The sequence below is a fragment of the Crinia signifera genome, chromosome 1 (genome assembly GCF_055691185.1).
Source record: "Crinia signifera chromosome 1, ASM5569118v1, whole genome shotgun sequence".
Taxonomy (NCBI): domain Eukaryota; kingdom Metazoa; phylum Chordata; class Amphibia; order Anura; family Myobatrachidae; genus Crinia; species Crinia signifera.
In genome coordinates, this window is record NC_139217.1 from 60,767,763 (window position 1) to 60,784,109 (window position 16,347).

Consider the following 16,347-nt stretch of genomic DNA (forward strand, 5'->3'; position numbering starts at 1 on the left):
ATGCGAGGGGGGAGCTGGGCGGCGTTTAGAGGACCCGCAAAGCTTTGCGGGTCAATCAGAATCACCCCCATAGTTCACAGCTGATTATTCTCAATGCTGGCATTAATCCTTCAGTCAGGCGTCACCCGTCAGACATCAGCCTAATCCTCTATTTATCTTATTCCCAAATTTTCAAGACTTTTCGAGACTTCGCACGAAACACAAAGTAAACGTGGTATTTCAGGACACTGCATTGTAACATATGTCTCTCAGGTTGGTGGTATAAAAAGGTGCCTAGCTGCTGAATAAAGCATCCTATTAAAAATAGTGGCCTAGGTCCTGTTACTACCTCTTCCACGGTGGTCTAACAGTCTGGCTCTTTAGAATAAACCTCCTTAAACATTTGTGCTTTCTGCCATTTGTAGCTCATTAGAACCGAGCCCTGTAAGGCACAATAAATGTGAGTAAGCAGTTACACTACAGAAGCTAGCCAAGCCCACAGGATACACAAGATAATCTGATCGGGTGTGGTAAGCGGCTCCGACGGTCATCATACCAACATCGGAATCCTGACCGCCGGTACTCCAACTGGGGGGCGAGTGCAGACTCTCCATGCTGCGGGCTCAGTGGTTCGCTGCGGATGCCATAGGTTCTATTCTCCCATTATCTGGGTCGTTGGACCCTGACTTTTGGGCATTTTACAGTCGGGATTGCGATGTCGGTGTACTGACAGATGGAATCCCAACTGTCAGAGCGTCATCGGGCACCCAAGCTGATCTATCTGGTTCTAATCAGCTGCTATTAGAAGGAGAAAACCTATTTAGCAGTCTGTTCATTTTTAATCTTGGTGATGTCGCCATCTTGTGGTGACATGATTGAAATGTCATGTAAATTAACAATCAACCTCAATATTTTAAGTTAAACAAAAATATACTTCCAGATCTTTAAATCTATATGTAGGATAGCTTTTCGGGAATGAGATTATCTCATGTAAGTACCACATATTTCGAACGTCTTTATTCATTAACAGTTTCTTACAGTGCAGCAAGTTCCAATGGGGCAGATGTATTAAGCCTGGCGAAGAGATAAACTGGAGATAAAGTGGAAGGAGATAACGCACCAGCCAATCAGCTGTGTTTAAAATATGACAGTTGGGAGTTGATTGGCTGGTGCGTTATCTCCTTCCACTTTATCTCCAGTTTATCTCTTCACCAGGCTTAATACATCTGCCCCATTGTGCTTTACTATTGGAAATAGGGATCAAACAAACCTGGTAGTACAGTCAAAATGATTAAAAAATAATAACATACTACAGCAGAATTTAAGTACCTACCTTTTTTAATACTGTGGCTTATATACTGAAGTTTTTATTTTTAGCAAATTGATTTTACACATTTGATCAGCATGTTGTTACATGGCTGGGGGCAGAGGAAGGAAAGTCATTACCAGCTAGTATGTTTTATACCTTTATCCCATTGGGTATGTAAAACACTGTCTATCTTTTCCACAGGTTGCTAGTGACATCCCAGCAGTCAAGATGGCGGAAGGCAACTTTGATCCGTGTGAATGCATCTGCACCCATGACTATGCAATGCGCAGACTGATTAATCTGGTGAGTATAATACAATAACTACTGCATGGCTTTTTTAACATTTCTCACTGTGGGGCAGATTTATTAAGCTCGGTGAAGTGATTAAGTGTCTGGTTTTTATCACCGGCCAATCAGCTCCTACCTGTCATTTTTTTCAAACCAAGCCTGTAACTTCACAGTTAGGAGCTGATTGGCCGGTGATAAAAACCAGACACGTTATCACTTCACCGAGCTTAATAAATCTGCCCCTGTGTTCCATAGAGTGGTAGATTAGTCTACACAGTAAAGGCCCCCATACACTATGCGATTTGGGCACGATTTCACCTGATTCGGATGAATCGGGCCGTGAAATCGGCCCAAATCACACTTGCAGACACCCCGTCCGATCCGATGCGCGGTCCCGTGCGCATCGGATCAGGGCCGGGAGGTCGGACGGGCTGCACATAAGATTTGCTAAATCTTATGTGCAGCCCAGCCCCGGAGCCGTGCGGGGGATGCCAGCGGGCGGGGGATGCCGGCTATAGAGAGCCGAGCAGGGGGAGGCTGCATAGGGAGCCGGGCAGGAGGAGGGTGACAGCGGGAGCAGAGCACCGGGCAGGGAGGATGACGCTGGCTGCCGGGCAGCGGCGGGAGCCGGGAGGAACACACTAACTTGAAAAAAAAAAAAACCCATACAGATGACTAGCAAGCCATTGATTGGCTGAGACCTCTCTCAGCCAATCAGCGATTGGCTGAGAGAGGTCTCAGCCAATCAATGGCTTGCTAGTCGTTCTGTATGGGCTTTTTATTTTTTTTTTCAAGTTATCTGTGTTCCTCCCGGCTCCCGCCGCTGCCCGGCAGCCAGCGTCATCCTCCCTGCCCAGCGCGCTGCTCCCGCTGTCACCCTCCTCCTGCCCGGCTCCCTATGCAGCCTCCCCCTGCTCGGCTCTCTATTAGCCAGCATCCCCCGCCTGCTGATGACCCCCCCCCCCCCCGCACAGCTCCCTCCTCCTGCAGCTCCCTGGGGACCGCATATGATAAATCCATGCGATTTATCATATGCAAACCATAGCACATCAAGTGCCTAATCGTGTGTCGCCCTCCCGGGGAGCTGCAGGGTGAAATCAGGTCCGACTTGTCCCGGACTAATGTATGGGGGCCTTAAGCCTTCATATCCATGTACCTGCAGGCAGGGCTCTGCTGAATTCCAGTCCCACCAGTGCAGTAGTTTATGGATGAGATCCATCTTAACATAGGCAGACTAGGTAGCTGCTCAAGGCCACACAAGTTTAGAGGCAGGCTGGTCTGGGGGGCATCTGTTGTCTCTGAAGATTTGTGGGAGACAGATAACGGACACCCCCTGTGGAGACTATTATAATGATATTACAAGCCATATTCGAGATACTGTTCAAGGAACCCTGGAGTATGTTACTCTCTACCATCTGTGATAATAACTCTCCTGTATCTCCGTACACAGCTTCGGCAGTCTCAGTCTTACTGCACGGACAACGAATGCTTACAAGAACGTGAGTATGTCTCTCCAACTGTTCTCCATCTTTCCAAATGCAGTTCTATAATCTGTGCTGGAGTGTTCATTCTAGCACCCGCTATCTTTGAAAACCCATGCAGTTCCTCTTACCTGCCTGGAGTGTCGGTGTCTGCTGTAGTGCTTCTAGCACAATCTGGTCTGTATATCAGCACTGATATGCAAACCAGACCTGTGCCAGAAACACCATAGCAGACAGTGACACCCGAGGCAGGGAACAGGGGTGTCTATAGGTCGACATGGACACTGTCTAAGTGTACTGCACTCGGCACACTATTTTATTCTCCCTCCACACCCTAGTGGATGGTAGGGCATGAAATACCGCATGTCGGCACATGTCGGCTGAAAATTAGTAAAAAAATGCATGTCGACCTTTTTCGTGTCGACCTATTGTGTCAACCTTTAAACCCTGTCAACATTTTGACTGTCGACCATATAACTGTCTATCATGAGTCAGTCTATGATCATTCCGGATACCTTACCAGATATAGAATGTGAGTTAATATTAGTCACTTTCCAGTTTGTAACTTATAGGTATAACCAGGAATGTGACAATTTACCCAGAATGAGTGTCAGACTGGCCATACTGGTTTACACACCTTTTTATTTAATTGATTTTTTTTTTTTTCTGTTTGTTTTTTTAACCCTTTGAGTGCCAAGGAAATTTTCAAAATAGGTGTGAAAATTGCCAATCAAACATAAGGATTCATCATAATGACCTGTAATGTTTACCTTATATAGGAAAATATCATCTTTTTTTTACACAACATTTTTTATTTGGATTTATATAACAAATGTGAGCAACTGCACATTATAGTTACGCAGAGGTTCTAGAACAAAAATCTACTGTCCTGAGGGAAGATGTTGCTATACAGTAGTTCATCATTTTATCGAGATCATAAAGCCAGTTCCATTCGGGAAAACTTTCTGCACCTCTGATATCCACAGTACACAGTGGTGTCTATATGCTAAGCCTTAACCCTTTGAGAGCCAGGTGAATTTGTCAAAACAAGTAATAAAATTGACAAGAATGTTTTTTTTTTATTATTATTATTCATAATGACCTGGAATGTTTACCTTCTATTGGAAATACATATATATATATATATATATATATATATACATTTGCATAACATTTTTTATTTGAATTTAAATAACAAATATACGCAACACTGGCATTTTTAGCCGATATTTTGCACATCTCTGACAGATTACACATTAGATAACGACGATCAATAACGATATTTTTGTGTCTATCGTCTAATGTGCGCACCTTACGTCAATAATCTGCCCACTCCCATGGGTCGCTAGCACCCCCTTTTGTTGTCTGTACATGCAGCTCAATCCTGACTATATTGTCAATGACAGCTTGCTCCTAGATGTGGCCACTGAACGCTATCTGCTGCTGCTGCTGCTCACCAGCCCCAGCGGCGGGACCGGGTGAGCAACAGAAGACGGGAGGACGGCGCCAGGTGAGCTGCTGCAGCTCACCTGGCGCCAACTTCCCTGCCTCATCTCCTCAATCCAACTTTTTTTCCAAGTCGGATTGAGATTGCCGGAAACGGGGCCAAAACCTGTTGAAAGTGGCTGTGTTTCTGACAAAAACACATGGATCAGCGGCTATTCCACCAATCCGAATCGGGTGAAATCGGGTCCAAATCGCATAGTGTATGGGGGCCTTTAGAAAATGCCCTGAAATCACCCCAAGTGTAGGCCCCATTAGCCTCATAATGTTTGTGTTGATTGTGGTTGGTGATGGTGAGAATTCTGAATGAATACAGATAATTGAGGCGAGGGACCAGTCATATGTAAATGTTGGTGTCAGACAGTGCTTTGAGAGACCCCTTGAAATGTCAAATAGATTTCTGCTAAAGGGATACCAGAGATGGCTTATCGCAGCTCATTGAATGTGTAAAGCACTCTCCATAGGAATTGAAGGTAGGAATACATCTAAGTAAACGTATAGACAAAGGACTCATTCTTTCTAGACAGACTGGGTGCAGTTGGTGTGTACTAGGAGTGAATGTGGATTCATCTTGTACAGACAAGATGTGGATCATTAACCGAATTAATCAGTAGGTAAACTTGATCAAATCGATCTATGATGTACTGTCCAGGGAGGAATGCTCAATCCTATATATAATAAAAGGCTAACGCTACTACACACCGCTATGGTGCATCAGCGACCACTAGATGGCGCTGGACTCTGTCATTTTGACAAACTGGTGACTAGTGGTAAAGAAATACAAGATAGACCAGAGATTCCAACCTAGACCGTGTCCCCAAACTACTGTAAATGGAGCCTTCAAATCCAGACTTTGTACCACTACCCAATGCTTCCATATTATAATAATATTGATGCATTTCCTAGAAACCGGTATTCTAACTTTAGTTGCATCATGACACTTATATAAACTGTGAATGGAACAAAGCTCACCTGACAGGTGTATAGACCCACTGATAATGTCAATACGCCCACTCGCTAAAGTTTTAAACAACCATTCATTCTTTTTTCACACATTGAAATATTCTGTTTCACTACAAAAAAAAAAAATCTAAAGAAAAATACCGACAAAGGTTGTATTGACTGAGTGTGTTCCTGTTCTTGGCATAAATCCATAGGAATTTGTACAGTCTTGCAGCTGTGCTTGAAATTACTATCTCAGCATTGAACAGCATTACATCCCTGGGTCCCTTTACAGTACACTATTACCACATTCACATCGTAATGCCGGGGATCCGACCTAGGATCTTGATACCATCTCAGAGCTGGCTCTGACCCTGGTCCCCCATTATACACAGGGCAACTCGGGTTTAACCAACTTAGGTTGATTTGCCATGTTGGTCTACCCAGGTTATTCGGTTTGGTGCTCTCACACCACACCTCGACCCAGGTCGACCAGGCAGCAATGTGGCATTAACTGCGGTGTGAAAGGGGTATATGTTTGTTGGATATCCTGTCCCACAATATCAAAGACGGGATATCCAAGATGCAGACGATGAATTCCCAATGAGTCTGTCCAAAGTTTTCAAGCAGCAATCCGATTTTGCCTTTATAAATGATGCCCCTTTAAAACCTGACCTGGCTTAGTTAATCTATTGAATTTTGGAATGTACTGGTTTCCTTTCCTCCCCAGTGCCGGGACCCAATTCCTCTGGTGATGGTGGTGTTAGCATTGTAATGATCACAATGGTCTGGCTCGTCATCGGTTTCATGTTATACCTGCTCAGACCCAGAAGTCTCCGGAGATCCAGGGCAATCGGAAAACCCACCAGTCCACACAATGTGAGTGTTACATCGGTCTCCACTTGATACCATTAATTCCTGCCCATTTCATGTTTGTGATCCAGCATTAAGCAGACTTAAGCATCTCATATCTGTGAGCATGAATCCCCCCCTAAAAAATGGATACACCAATCAGCAGTAGCGATGATCGTCAAGCATCAAAGGATCGGGGGAATAAAGCCTGTTTATAAATGCCAGATTTTGAAACCTATTTTTAATATCCCCGATCCCCCAGCACGACTGTCAGGGGATTACCCCAATACATACCAGATGGGGTGCATAAATGTTGGAGAGATCAAGTGGATGGAGATAAAGTGCCAGCCAATCAGCTCCTAGCTGCCATGTTACAGGCTGTTTGAAAAATGACAGGAGCTGGTTTGCTGGTACTTTATCCCTCTCCACCTAATGTATATACAAGGCTTAGTACATAGGTCCCTTTGTTAGTTGTAACAGTTGTGTTGTCCCATACATTGCCGTTCCGGCCTAGTTCAAATGATCCACTTCTCCCGCCAGCAAAGTGCTAAAGGTTGTCAGTTCCATTTGTCCTGTGCTGAAAGCAAAATAATGCAACTTGCACGTAACCAAGTAATCTCTTGCTAAAAGACCGAGGGGTCTATTAAGCCTTGGAGAGAGAGAGAGATAAAGTACCAGCCAATGAATGAACTCCTAATTGCCATGTTACAGGCTGCGATTGAAATATTACAGGAGCTGGTTGGCTGATACTTTACTCTCTCCACTTTATCTCTTGCCTTGACACCTGAGTCTAGTATGCAACACAATGTGAGTGTTACATCGGTCTCCACTTGATACCATTAATTCCTGCCCATTTCATGTTTGTGATCCAGCATTAAGCAGACTTAAGCATCTCATATCTGTGAGCATGAATCCCCCCCTAAAAAATGGATACACCAATCAGCAGTAGCGATGATCGTCAAGCATCAAAGGATCGGGGGAATAAAGCCTGTTTATAAATGCCAGATTTTGAAACCTATTTTTAATATCCCCGATCCCCCAGCACGACTGTCAGGGGATTACCCCAATACATACCAGATGGGGTGCATAAATGTTGGAGAGATCAAGTGGATGGAGATAAAGTGCCAGCCAATCAGCTCCTAGCTGCCATGTTACAGGCTGTTTGAAAAATGACAGGAGCTGGTTTGCTGGTACTTTATCCCTCTCCACCTAATGTATATACAAGGCTTAGTACATAGGTCCCTTTGTTAGTTGTAACAGTTGTGTTGTCCCATACATTGCCGTTCCGGCCTAGTTCAAATGATCCACTTCTCCCGCCAGCAAAGTGCTAAAGGTTGTCAGTTCCATTTGTCCTGTGCTGAAAGCAAAATAATGCAACTTGCACGTAACCAAGTAATCTCTTGCTAAAAGACCGAGGGGTCTATTAAGCCTTGGAGAGAGAGAGAGATAAAGTACCAGCCAATGAATGAACTCCTAATTGCCATGTTACAGGCTGCGATTGAAATATTACAGGAGCTGGTTGGCTGATACTTTACTCTCTCCACTTTATCTCTTGCCTTGACACCTGAGTCTAGTATGCATGTGTCAGTGGAATCCACTGGGATGTAGTAGGGGCAGTATTTTGTAACATCTCTGTTTTTTTTTCGTTGTTGAGAAATTGAAATATTTAATTAAATAATTTGGTCTCTGATGTATCTGGAAGATGAGCCATACAATCTCTGTTATGTAACACATAGGGGCAGATGTATTAAGCCTTAACAAGAGATAAATGCAAGGGTGATAAGGAGAGATAATCGGCTCCTTACTGACTTTTTCAAACACAGGCTGTAACATGGCAGTTAGCAGGTGATTGGCTGGACATTTATCTCTCTTTATCACCCTTGTATTTATTTCTTGTGAAGGCTTAATACATCTGCCCCATTGTCACATAGGGCCTGACGTCCTTAAGACGTTTGCTGAATCAAAACACGACTTTCCTTATCATGAACACCAGAACTTGCACTTGTGGGTGCAACATGTATTATTTTAAAACCCGTATCAGTGAAAAAGAAGAAGTATTAATGTTATACCACCAAAATGGGGAATCACTTTAACAGCCTATATATAAGCACTATAGTAAATATGTTGTAAAATTATATTTAATGGCTCCTGTGATTCTTGTTGTTAGAAATAGGGGTGGAATGATACAGCTCTGTGTGATTCGCCCTGTCAGACAGTGGAGCAGATCGATGCATCTCTCTGTGATTTGTCCTGCCCGATATTCTTGATTTACCCTTTTTTTCTAGAGGTGGCACTAGAGTTTGTAAGATAAAGTTTGATATTCGAGTTAGAAGTATGAGAACTAGGGATGGCTGCAAAATCAAACCTGGTATATTGCTGTTCATGTCGGTCTGATAAGCTGATGCCATAAAGAAAATTGGTAGAAGACAAATGGTTTGATTTTGTTTGAAATGCCTGAAGGACAAGCTCCAGATAAATAATGTGTGCTTATTGTGTCTGGGGTTGGGTTGTCTCTCTGCCTCAGAGGGAACAGAAATCTTACCTATTGCAATTGAACGCTATCTGGACCGCCAGACACCACAGGACATTGTTACATTAGGCCAGGCATGTCCAAACTATGGCCCTCCAGCTGTTGTGAAACTACAAGTCCCATCATGCCTTGCCACAGTTTTGTGATTAGGGAATGCTAAAAATAATTGCAAGGCATGCTGGGATGTGTAGTTCCACAACAGCCGGAGGGCCATAGTTTGGACATGCATGCATTAAGCCATGCGTACCTTATCTCCACATTGTGTGCACTGGCACATTATCTCTCCTGGTTCAGCTACATGGAACTCTAAATACAGATGCAAGTTCTGCGCCATATGAATAACATATTTTACCCCTCACAACGGCACTTTCTGCAGGTGCAACCCTGAATTAGGGCCTAAATGCATGTGAAGAGTATAACATTAATTAATTGTCCTATTTTATTTGTAGGATCCAGGCCGTGAACCCCCAGCGCCTCCAGTAGATTAGCCTCCAGGGACTTCTAAACTGCTAGAGTTTTGCACGACCAAACGGATACAGAATGACTACTCTAAAATGATTATACTTTCTCTCCTTTCCAATGAGGCTAACAAACGCCAGAACGGCATCCCGAGATCCAGATGCTGAGATGCGCCAGTGATGTAGTGTCTTTGTGCCAGAGCACCTTCTTGGTTCCACTCAGTCTTGAAATACTAATGCTCTTTGCTTGCAGACCTAGGCAATACTGTAATGTTACTTGTCACTAGTACCTTTGTCTGGACTTTCAGCCGTAATGTAAGTTTTCAGACACATTATACAATGTCTTTTGTAATATATTTACTTGGTACTAAAGCTGTGTACACACTAGATGACACGCAAATGATTCAATGTCGTCGGCAATTTCCCTTGAACTCCCAGAAAAACAATATAGTGTGTACGCACTGTGCAATCTTCAAAAGATATATTCAGTGGCCACATCCAGCCGTATGCTGTCGTTGACTATATCCTCAGATCAAGCAGCGTGGACAGATGATGTAATTAGGGACATAGTGCATACACACTGAACGATTTTAAGACTTTATCATAACAAATGATCGCTATCGGCAAATTTGTTTAAAATGTTGTCTAGTGTGTACCCAGTTTAACAGTCAATCTGCAGATGTTTATTGCAATGTGAACCTGACACCTCAATGTCAGTTTTCCTACTATCTGGTATTAAGAAACATAGGCCCTTATTCTGGTTCACTCGCAAAGGCAAATTCCGTCTCAAATGGACAAAACCATGTGCACTGCAGGTGGGGGAGATGTTACTTGTGCAGAGAGAGTTAGATTTGGGTGGGGTTTTACTTTAAAAGGCTATCTATATCGCAGTGTAAAACTAAAGCAGTCAGTATTTTCCCTCCACAGAAACAAAATAACTCACCCAAATCTAATTCTCTCTGCACATGTTACATCTGCCCCACCACCTGCAGTGCACATGGTTTTGTCCATTTGAGAAGGAATGTGCCTTTGCGAGTGAACCAGAATAACCCCCCATTGTGCATTTATCCGCAGTTCTGCCAGCATACTACAAATACAGATTATATTTGCAACCTTGTCCCATTTTTTAGGTGAGACCGGTTGACACTCAGACATATGCAGTGCCCTATAGTTTACAAATGGTGTTTGTTCTGCAATCCATTCCTCTTTGGTATATAAGAATCTTGGTTCGCTACACCACACCTTGGATGAACTGGAACGGACACAGCATTGCGATTAATGTGCCAAGGCTGCTGGCCGACCCATAAAGCATGCTGACTGTACTGTATGGGCCACATCTGAAGGCATTACTTCTACAACATCACAGAAACACACAAGCATTTTCCCCACTGTGGCACATGTAACAGGAACAATGAGATATAATAATATATATGTTCTTTCATTATATTTGGACTGTTTTATCATTTTATAGTTGTTAAAACTGTTACATTCCATGTCATGTATGAATGTCCTACAAAGTATCAATGCATTTTATTCAATTTCACCCATATTCAAAGACTGTTTAAACAACCATTGTTGCTGCCCATTTTGGAAGTGGGACCATAATGCATCACAAATTCAACCATTTATACTTTCTGTTACGGTGTTGACTGTATACTGTCATGTGACATTGGGGTAGATGTATGAAGCAGTGATAAGGGAGGAGAAGTGACCCATGGCAACCAATCAGCTGCTCTGTATAATTTTATATTATGCAAATTACAGATGTTACTTCAGTACTGATTGGTTGCCATGGGCCACTTCTCATCCCTTATCACTGCTTCATACATCTACCCCTCAGAAAAAGAATTGTATCTCTCTAGATCAGGCATGTCCAACCTGCAGCCCTCCAGCTGTTGTGAAACTACACATCCCAGCATGCCTTGCCGTAGATTTTGCATTCCCTAATATCAAAACTGTGGCAAGGCATGATGGGACTTGTAGTTTCACAACAGCTGGAGGGTGGCAGGTTGGATATGCCTGCACTAGATCCTTGGGATTCATGCATCACAGCGTATTGTGTTCTTCATATTATATTGTAATATACCTGTAAATCATTAGTTTTGTTTGAAATTATTACTACATATGTCCTGATTGATACCCCGATAAAAGGGTCAGTTGTTTGTAAAAGCTTTTCTGTTTTTGAGGTTCTATTGACTAAGAAAGGAAACAATAGGGGTGCAGGTCAGTGATGGGGAAACCGATCGGCATAGCCCGCTAATATTATGTCATTGGTTATAATCTGTAATTATTGGGTCAGAGCAGATGCATTGTGTTGTGTGGAGTATGATATTGGGCTGAGCATAGTACAGTAACATTGTGACCAGTACTTGAAGGTGTTACAGAGACCATCCCAATGTGTGCCATATATCTGTACCATTACCCAAGGGTGTAACTACCATAGGTGCAGCTGCTATGGGGCCCAGAGCTGAAGAGGGCCCATCTTTACTGTCTAAGTAATATGTTTTACATACATTTATCACCATCAGTTGCTAAATAGGGGCCCTTACAAACTTTTGCTATGGGCCTATGAATATAAAGTTACACCTCTGCCATTACCATAGGCTGCCTTGTGACTGTCTGGGTTATTCTAATACTAACCCACAACACTATAGGTGGAAGCGCCTTCCAGTAGCATGAGGAGTGCTGCGCAATCCATTCCTACCATATCCTATACATACCAATAGCATTCAGGGGGGTGATTCCTAGTCAAACAATACAGCGTCTGCTGGGTGAGTCTTTTGTTGGCATTGCTTTGGCGATTGTATGCAAATGCTGCAACAAGCCCTTTGCTGTATGTGCCAGGACTGTGGCGCCCCATGCTTAGGTGCAGGTTCTCAATCAGAGTATGGCCTCCAATGTGAATGATTATGCATCTGAGTTTGCACTTCAGAGAGATGCCCATACCGGGGTCTGTCTCTGCACATTTTCAAAACATTCTCATGACCGTTCCTCACAAACGCAGCTGCGACTCTGTGTGCACAGGGTGTAGGTGCATGCACGGTGCGACTCTCCCAACTGTGTCCAACATCGAGGTTGCGTACTGCTCAGACTTATGCCCTAGTTAGGGCTAGCCACACAGGGCATTACAGTATTACCTTTTCAGTCTTTACCATTCCCTCTACAATATTGACCATACTGGTGAACACTTATGTGAATTATATTAGTGGAAGGAAAATGCTTTTTTTTTTTTTTTTATTCTAAATCAATACTGTTTGGTTTCCCTGTGCAACATTTCCCTAAGACTGACATCACATAAGGCTACAAAACACGAGATGGATCGCTATATGTAAGCCATAATACACGTGGCCTGATACTTGGGTGGATGCAATGATGAAATGTCAGATTTGCTAGTCCCGTGCCTGCCTGGGACACTAAGACGTGGTATAACCATCAGGTTAACTAAATATTACAGTCTAAATAAACTTGGCGGCGGGCAGTTGTAGCTGCAGATCAAAGGCGTAGTCCGCTGTATCCACCACGATAGTGATAGATGGAAAACACTGACCTGTATGTGCAGGACTACTACCATGACTATTTCAGAGACACAATTGGGAATGAGAAGTAGGATCTTGGGTCTACAGACCCAGACACTGGCCATGATGTGACAGCGGGTCATCAGATGTCTGGCTGGATGATAGATGCAGTGTGATGATGGGTGTGGTTCTCTTCCCACTGCACTAATGATATCTAGATGTTTGGCTTCATTTTTATTGGCTAATACACGTCCCTAACGGCTTCCTGTTTCCTGTCCTTCGTATAGTCCAAGAGCCTGTTTGTCAATCACAGCTGTTATGTCTATTTCTTTACAATAAGAAATAATTCCTTGCATATAAGGACTGTCCTCAGATTTGTTATATAAATAAATGTGAAGTATAAAATTCACAGGGAAAAATTCTGTTATTGATCACTTTATATAATTATATAGCGGCTAAAATGAAGACTTGCTTAATGGTTCTCTAGAGAATGAAAAGGTGAATATACTAATTATACAAAGGAAAGTATTAAACCCAGGCTAAGCAACGCAGTATTGCATGGCATGGACTAAAGAATGTGAGGCTAAACCAGAGTTGGGAGCAAAGAAACTGCACCTTTTATAAATCCATGCTACACTGCATGTGGGGCAATATAAAAGTGCTGAGAGATACAGGTGTGAGAGACCCATACACAGTAGACAAGAAAGGGCCCTTCTGAGCGATACCTTTTACCATCTTGTGTGCACACTCAACATCGTTAGTGATCCCCTCACTCAACTGAAAGGTTCAGATGAGGGAGGACCTCATTAATGAGGACTGCAGCATGGCCCCTGCTCCCCCCAAACATGGTTTGCCCAGGTGCCAAGTTGCCCCTGTCTTGCTTTATTTCCAATGCTGAATCTGCCCGTGTCTCTGCATAACACCGGAATTGGGTTTCCAGTGGGTTGACATGGAATTGGCCATTGGCATTTGTCAGCCATTACCGTGCAGGCGTTGATATATTGACCGTTGGCCAATGTATGTTGACCCAAAGTCTGGATTCTGGTTTATTGTTTGTGTCCCCATTTTGAAAACTGGACCGAGGAGGATTCCGCCTCATTATACACCCACAGGACAAGAGAGTTTGTTGTGCCTCTATTGTAGTGTTCTATAATCAGTTTCTCCTTGTTAACACTATCAACTTGATGATTACAAATGCTTTCCATAATTAAGTCAAACAAAATCTCCTGATTGTGCCATGTAGATTAAAAATAATTCAGAGTAAAGGGCTTGTACTATGCACTTTCTATTTACTTAATAAACCGTGATTACAACTTGGTTGTGTGTCTTCTTTGTATGTTAAAAATTATCTAAATAAGATAGTGCTAAGCTAAATTCAAAATATTGACAAGCCACATAAAAGAATAGTAGTGCAAATAACAGACAATGTTTTGTGTATCTTTTTGTTGGTACAGTACTCCAGTAACAAAACACAACAAACTAACAAAAACATAAAGCCGGAGATACTGAAGTCAAAGTGAAACAGTCAAAAATGACTGAGGCAATAATGACAGTGGAATAAAAAAAATAAAAAAAAATATTTATTTTTGCAATTTATTCACGGGTTAAATAAGTAAAAAAAAAAAAGAGGTACTTGTGGAGTATCACGGCTCCCATCGTGTGGCATACGATGCGATGCGATGTTTTACCGATTTTTGACCATTTTTGCTCAAAAATCGTATGGCATCGTATGTCATATGTAGTGGCATACGATGCAATACAATGTTTTACCGATTTTTGAGCATTTTAGCTCAAAAATCGTATGCGATTGCATCGGATGCCATACGATGGCATCCGATGCGATGCAATGGCACCCGATTTTGCACTGAAATGCATCAGAATGCATTGAAATGTGTATTAAAGTAGTGAAATGCCCCCAAATGCCATTTTTCATAGTGCACCACCCCCACTATCAACGTCAACCCGAAGCGTGGCGAGCGCAGCGAGCCCGCGAGGGGCGGCGGTACACGTCCTACAACCTTTGCATACCCCCACTATCCACATCGGCGTGGAGTTCAGAATAGAATAGAATAGTGTGGCGAGCGCAGCGAGCCCCACGAGGGGACGCGGATACCTGTGAAGCCCGCGAGGGGACGCGTATAGCTGTGAAGGTATCCGCTGCGCTCGCCACGCTTCGGGCACGGTGGCTCGCTGCGCTCTCCACACTATTCTATTCTCAACTCCACGCCGACGTGGATAGTGGGGGTATGAAAAGGTCGTAGGACGCATACCGCCGCCGCTCGCCACGCTTCGGGTTGACGTTGATAGTGGGGGTGGTGCACTATGAAAAATGGCATTTGGGGGCATTTCACAAGTTTAATACACATTTCAATGCATTCTGATGCAATCGCATACGATTTTTGAGCAAAAATCGGTAAAACATCGTATCGCATCGTATGCCATCGTATGCCACTACATATGGCATACAATGCCATTCGATGGCATACGATTTTTGAGCAAAAATCGGTAAAACATCGAATCGCATCGTATGCCACATGCGATGCGATGCGATTTTTAGCATACGATCTGCATACGATGCAGGTCGTGGGAGCCGTGATACTCCACAAGTACCAAAAAAGATATTGGGAACTGTAATAGAACTACAGGGCACAGGCAAGCCTCCCTGCATGCTGGGAATTGGAGAACCACAAGTCCCAGCATGCAGGGCATTAATGGTCCCGCTGGGACATGTAGTCCATCTACAGAACTAATAGCCCAACAACTGACACAAACACATGGATTTAAATAACATTTTATTACACCTCCCATACATCCATACTCACCTATCTTGATCACGCAGGTTCAGTCCACTTCTCCATGTAGAATCCAAAATGGTTACTGTGGGAAAAAAAAATTATACTCCTCATCTATCCAGTGTAGATCGCATCTTCTTTCCCTGTAGGAATGAGCTTCCTTCCCCCGATGGCCCGTTCCCCACGTGATTCTCGTCACTGCAGAACCCAGCAGCTAATCAGGGAGTGATACAGCAGCAGCGCTTCCTTGATTGGCTGAGCTCCGCTGACTTGTTAGCATGTGACCACACAGAGGAGAAATAATTTGATACTTCCTGACTATCGAATGATTTCTTCTTCTCTGCCCGGGAGTCACTCGGTGGATGCACCGATCAATGTGAATTCGGGGCAGGTGCAGACAACATCAGCCCGCCCTGAACAGGCAGAGGAATGCCTGCAGCGTTTATTGCAGCCTGTCCAGCTTGTCTATGGGCACGACTACCAACAAACGCCCATGAAATGCTGGTGGTCCACCCAGGAATGCCCTCTTCCTGTCACCCAGGCTGCGAGAGCCTTGGCGAAGAAAAACTTGGCCTAATGTACTTGTAGTCGGGGCCAATGTGCATGTGCAATGGTCTAAATAACATTGGCTGAGGGGCCAAATTCGGAACTGTGCAATGGTCTGAATAACCCCCTGTATGCCATGCTATGCCGAAATC

General features: G+C 43.6%; 1 protein-coding gene across 1 annotated transcript in view; it reads left to right on the forward strand.

Annotated features, from left to right (window-relative positions):
• SMIM14 (small integral membrane protein 14) overlaps nucleotides 1-14,174 on the forward strand; it is a 29,111-nt gene extending 14,937 nt beyond the window's left edge. The window contains exons 2-5 of the mRNA XM_083158355.1: nucleotides 1,490-1,591; nucleotides 3,027-3,075; nucleotides 6,233-6,381; nucleotides 9,334-14,174. Of these exons, the coding sequence (XP_083014481.1) occupies nucleotides 1,517-1,591; nucleotides 3,027-3,075; nucleotides 6,233-6,381; nucleotides 9,334-9,372 (312 nt within the window). The 5' untranslated portion in view covers nucleotides 1,490-1,516 and the 3' untranslated portion in view covers nucleotides 9,373-14,174. The remainder of the gene's footprint in view (nucleotides 1-1,489; nucleotides 1,592-3,026; nucleotides 3,076-6,232; nucleotides 6,382-9,333) is intronic.
• The last annotated feature ends 2,173 nt before the right edge of the window (nucleotides 14,175-16,347 follow it).